The 6,353-nt window shown below is 39.0% G+C and overlaps 1 protein-coding gene across 8 annotated transcripts in view; it reads right to left on the reverse strand.

The window, feature by feature from the left end:
- The window catches only part of LOC107666800 (oxidation resistance protein 1-like), a 172,470-nt gene that overhangs the window by 47,509 nt on the left and 118,608 nt on the right, over positions 1 to 6,353 (reverse strand). For all 8 annotated transcript variants that reach the window (XM_016458246.1, XM_016458243.1, XM_016458247.1 and 5 more), the window contains one exon: positions 5,182 to 5,264. In XM_016458246.1, coding sequence (XP_016313732.1) covers positions 5,182 to 5,264 — 83 coding nt within the window. The remainder of the gene's footprint in view (positions 1 to 5,181; positions 5,265 to 6,353) is intronic.

A 6,353-nucleotide genomic window follows, 5' to 3' on the forward strand; every position in this document is an offset into this window, starting at 1 on the left:
TATATACACATATATATATTAGTGCTGTCAATCAATTCAAATTTTTTTTTCGCACATTTTTCTAAAATTAATCACAATTAATCCCACCTAACATTAAAGTTTTTAAATATACTTTTATATTGCAGTAATGTCACATTCAATCTTCAAATTAATGTAAAACAACATAAAGACAGTATATTTTTTAATATTTGTTTAATGGCATCTTTTTATATGACTGAAAGCCAGTATCAATGATTCCAATACTGATTTCTCTATAAAATTGCCCCCACCCAATATTTAACCATTGACTATAGTCATTCAACATTACAGTATAATTGAGAGCTATCAATTTTAACATTTATTAGACTTAGAAATACACAGAAATTGAAACTAAAGTTATCAAACACTAAATTCTAAATTACATATAGATGAATCCTTAAAGCTATAAAAGTTTCACTTCAGTTTCATTTCAGGTCTTAAAGTCTCTATTAATGAGCTGACGAGTTCAATCGGATGTGAGGAAGATGAGGGCGACAGTGCATCAATCGGAGTGAGAGAAACAGGGAGAGATGTTGAGACAGTTGAGAAGCGTTTGGTTAATAGTGAATATTGACCAATCGTGCGTACCGTTGTTGCTCCCGCTGTTAGCAGGGGATAATCGCTGCATTTGGGGTAAAAAAGACAGAATTATGTATTGTGCCAAGAAGGTTGTCTGTTCGTTGACACAGGCACGAACTGATTAGCAGCTGCCTTTAGCGGAGCCTTTACCGATTACCTCCATTGATCAAAGATTCGGCACAGTCGTCTGTGAGTGACGTCACCTCCCAATACAAACACGCCCCCTAGTATAGTCCCGCCCCCTCACATTGATTGACAGCTTTCAGTGTAGACATCGGAAATTCAAATGCAAAAGGAATTGCAATTCCATTCCGTTTTGGCAGGTTACATGCACGACGCAGAGAGAGTGAAAAAGCAAATGTGGTAATTAATATTGCTATTTAAATATGACAGGCTCATAACTCAATACAGTTGCAAATGGACTTTTTCAATTTTTTTTGTTTGAAATGTGGCAGTCACTGTGTGTTCGCGAAAGCGAAAATGCAAACGGTAATGCAAGATTTGCAATTGCATTTGGATTATGTCACAATTTATGCGCTCACATGTGGAAAACGCAATTGAAAATACAATTTGCAATTGCTTTTGGAAAAAGTCCTGAATATTCTTCCATACACATACTGTATATTATGTAAATATATTTTATTTTGGATGCGATTTTTCTTTTAATCGATTAATCTTATTATGACAATATTCTATACTATTTTTTAAATTACATATCAATCTTCTTTTGCATTACAGTAATGTTTTCTTTTGCACTTCGGTAATGATAATAATTGTTATAAAAATACTGTTACAATGAAAAACCTTTGTTCTTATAATAAGCTTTGTTTTCATTATGTAAAACAATTTCTTTCTTTTAATTTTTTGGGATGAAATATGATCCATGCATGTTCTTGGTTTCATGAGATTCACACTTGTACAGAACACACAGCTCATCAAACTGGAAATGACATTCCAGCAAACGGTGCAATCAGGCAGAATGTCAAATCAGATGATCTCCATACTGCGTGGGACATCACGGCTGCCGTGGCATGAGAGTTGCCATAGTGACGCTGTCATTACTACCCTCATGGCACACACTGGCTAACTGCGTCGATGATCACTTAAAGAACTAATTTTAGCTCAGCAGTCTTGGCAAGATGTTGGCGCTCTCGCTTTCACAGGACGTAGATGAGCCAGCACTTACCATAGACACATCAACCGTGCTTTGGACATCGTAATACTATGGTATTCTTTGAAAAACCATGGTACATGAATATGACAATCATTCTGTACTATGGTAAATATCCAAGTATTATCTGAAGCCATTGGATCTCCACAGTACTTGTGTACCAGCTTGATGTCCCAATAGCCTGTTTTGGCAAATGTCAGCAGGAGGTCAAGGGGCAACTGGTGAGCCTGGTCACAAACATTTACTGCCTAAAGCTCTTCACATTCACCCTAAATGCATTTAAAACAGCTCAGCCCTGTGATAAAATCTCATATGAGCTTCATGTACAGTCAGAAATGTATTTTTAAGAGCTTAGGAGTGATTTTTGCATGATTTGCTGATGCTGAATACAAATCAATGCAATTATAAATATGCACAGAAAGTCTATTGATTTTGTGCACAGTATGCATCATGCATAATGAGACTATAAGCTTTAATCACTAACTACATGACTTCAGTGCTGTTACAATGACTCTAGACTGTTACAGGAATCAACAGACTCAGGAAGCATTAAAGCAGACGCTGAATCCTCACTGTTTCTCTCCGATGAGATCTCAATCTCTCTCACTCTTTCCTGGAGTCCAACCACTTTAATTGGCCACAGACCAGCCAATGGTAAGAACCCGCTGACCTGTGGAGCGTTATTAGTGACTGAGCAGATGGGCTACAATAGTTTAGCTCTCCTTCAACCCCTCTTGAGGTCGAGACTGCTTCTTGAGAAAAGAGCAATGAAGACTATCAGCTGTGGCAGGAGGCAAGGCTTTCACAATTATGGAGGCAGTTTCTCTGAAAGTGTCCCAAAATGAAAACACTGTCATCGTTTACAAAGAATTTTTTAACTGCTTTTGCACATACAGTGAAAGTCAATGGGATCCAAATCAACACTAGACCCCACTGACTTTCAATGTACAGAGAACAACAATGAAGCCACAGAAAAAAGATAGTCATATATGTTTAGAACGACATGAGGGTGAGTAAATGATGACAGAATATTAATATATAGACTATTGGCTGGGCTATCCATTTAAAGACGATTTGTCTGTTCAGGGTTACGCATCATGTCCAATAATTATCCAAACATCTTCTCAATATCACACCCATCATTCCATCTTTGCAGCGGTGTGGTGTGGTTTGGAGTGGAAGACTGCAAGGCAAGCTGGAAGACTGAGATATGAGTGCCATATCTGCCATCTCTCTCATGTTAACCCCCACACACCCCTCACAAACAACTGCCACAAACAACCTCATGACACGCTGTTTATGCCCTGTGACAAATGCCCCGCTGTCGCCTTGCACTTTTAACGCTCTGCGGAGGAAAATAAAGGCCCTGTCAATCACTTTCGGCCGACAGAGACTGATCTTCAGCATGTGTTTGGGGAGACGGGTGTCAGATGAACAGAGCACATCAACTACACCAGCATCCAATCCCACAGCTACCTGATGCCGGTTTTGAACCAAATCTGATGCCCCTTTTCCACCGATAGTGTGCTGGTGTCAGACCAGTTAGTCTCAAACTGTATGAACTGATGAACTGCTCTGAATTTTTATTTGTTATAAATGTAAACAATGAAAAGAGTAACTCATGATATCAAAACGATGCGGAATTGAATGATATTATTAATTTATATTATTTTATTTATTATATATATTTTTTTATAGCAGCAATGCTTTCATTAGCAAACTGACACTATGCAGCGCTTTAGAATTTAATTTCTCAGAAAAGTGGTGAATAAAGTTTATTTATATATATATATATATATATATATATATATATACCAACGTTCACCAACATTTAGGGTCAGTAAGATTTCTTTTAAAAAGAAATTAGTACTTTTATTCAGCAAGAATGCATTAAACTGAACAAAAGACATTAAAGACATTTAAAATAGATTTGTATTTCAAATAAATTATAAAATTATTTTGAACATTCCATTCATGCAAAGAATCCTGAAAAAATGTGGTTTCCACAAAAATATTAAACAGCACAACTGTTTTCATAATAGTGTATAATGAAATGTTGAAGGATCATGTGACACTGAAGACTCGAGTAATGATGCTGAAAATATAGCTTTGCCATCACAGGAATAAACTACATTTAAAAATACATTAAAATATATATTAATAACATTAGACAATATTGATATTTTTAATCAAACTATACATACAAAAGAAACCTGTGATATCAAAAAAGATGCTTAATTAAATGACTTTGGATTAGGGATGGGTCACCATGCTTGACTAGTCTACCGCGCATTCAAATACCAACTAATCGAATATGAAGGTTGATTAACTTAGCGTTATTCTTATAAACATATCTAGTTTTAATATTTTTAGCTACAGTGATTTCAATAGCATGCTGACAACATGCTGTACTTTAAATTTTGTTTCTTTAAATTCATCGATTAGTCAAATCAAGTATTCATTCAGATAGCCCTGATTAGTGGACACTGCACATCTCTACTTTTAACGTTAACAAAACCCGTATGATTTGTAAACAAACACAGTGACCTAGTCAGTTTAAACATGGGCCGTTTCTGAGAGACTTCACCAGATTCCCTGACTGAGCGCCGGCTCCGGCATTAGCACCGGCACCGTTTTTGGTGGAAAAGCGGTATGATTCCAATCTTCTGGCTAAATGACAGCTCTAGTCGCCAGCAGTTTCCTCTCCTCTGTCTCTTTCCACTTCCAGGCAGAACTCCAGATCTCGTCTCAACCCACACGCTCCTCTGTTACTAGGGAGAGAGACGAGAAGCGCTCTGCCCGCAGCTGGAATTTGAGGGTCATTTCAAGAACACAACAAGCTGTTAAAACAGACAATCGAAGCTCACACGGTCTCTCTCTCTCTCGCTCGGCACACGCGCTCGCCAAATCAATAGAAATGCAAACGCAGAAAGGAAGGTCATTCAGCAATACTCTGCTGGAATGCATGTTGATAAGAACATTCGCACGCAGACCTGCGACCATCCTAAACGCTGATGGAAACACACTTGTTCTCAATTCATCCCTGTGGATACACTCACACGGTCTCTCTCACTCTCTCACTCGGCACACACGCTCGTTAAATCAATAGAAATGCAAACGCAGAAAGGAAGGTCATTCAGCAATACTCTGCTGGAACGCATGCAGACCGGTGAAAATAAACAGGCTGATGTAAACATTCGCACGGCTTCATGCACACTTGCTCTCAAATCATCCCTGTGGATACACACACACACACACAGAGTCCTCGTGCAAACTCTCACAGAAATCTCGCAGGTACATGTGGAAAAATCCTCAGAGTAAACAGCGCCGGGATGAGATCTGCAAGACACAAGTCTACAACGCACAGCACATGTACAGAAATAACAAGCAAAGGGGTTGATGTTCCCACTTACGGAATACTCGATGGTGCCCTTCGGTCTCTGGAACGACATCCGCCTTCCATCCTTCTTCTCCGGCGTCTTCTTCTGGCCGGTATCTGAAAGCAAGCGAGGGAAGGTTCTCATTATGTTCATGTTCCGCTCTCCCCTCAGCTTGACACAAGCTGCCGAGCTCTCAGCCTCGACCGACGGCTCATCCGTCAACAGCGAGTGTGAACGAGCGATTCCGGTGAGCCAGAGAACGCAGCTTCTCTCTCTCTCTCTCACCCTCCCTGTCTACCTCCCTCCTTTCCCCACTGTCTCCCTCTCTTTCTCTCCCGCTCAGCACAATGACAGCCGATGTGTCTTCACCTTGCAATGCCTCCTGCTGCTGCAAACACCGTAACAGACAGAGACCACCCTGACCTCTGAGAGAGAGAGAGACAGAAAGAGACGTAGTGCTGCCACCTGACAGTATCACATTTGTGTTGTGCTGTGATTCTGTGTGTTTTTGAAACCGATTTCAATGCCTGGCTTATGTAAAGCTAATAGGGCTGTTACGTATTGGCACCAATTTTCCAATTCAGTATTATTGACATCAGTTAATCTGGGTTTGCACACTCTGAATATGGTGCATTTTGATGCCCATAACTATTAGAGGAATAAAATTGTTGCGAGAACTATTAGATATGTTCAGGAAATTACTTCTATATTACATACAGTGACATGCGAAAGTTTGGGAACCCCTTGCAGAATCTGTGAAAATGTGAATAATTTTAACAAAATAAGAGAGATCATACAAAATGCATGTTATTTTTTATTTAGTACTGTCCTGAGTAAGATATTTTACATAAAAGATGTTTACATATAGTCCACAAGACAAAAAAATTGCTGAAATTATAAAAATAACCCCCTTCAAAAGTTTGGGAACCCTTGGTTCTTAATACTGTGTGTGGTTACCTGGATGATCTACCACTGTTTTTTGTTTTGTGATGGTTGTTCATGAGTCCCTTGTTTGTTCTGAACAGTTAAACTGAGCACTGTTCCTCAGAAAAATCCTCCATGTCCTGCAGATTCTTCAGTTTTCCAGCATCTTTTGCATATTTGAACCCTTTCCAGCAGTGACTGTATGATTTTGAGATCCATCTTTTCACACTGAGGACAATTGAGGGACTCAAACACAACTATTAAAAAAGGTTCAAACATTC

Source organism: Sinocyclocheilus anshuiensis, unplaced genomic scaffold (genome assembly GCF_001515605.1).
Source record: "Sinocyclocheilus anshuiensis isolate Anshui unplaced genomic scaffold, SAMN03320099.WGS_v1.1 scaffold267, whole genome shotgun sequence".
Taxonomy (NCBI): domain Eukaryota; kingdom Metazoa; phylum Chordata; class Actinopteri; order Cypriniformes; family Cyprinidae; genus Sinocyclocheilus; species Sinocyclocheilus anshuiensis.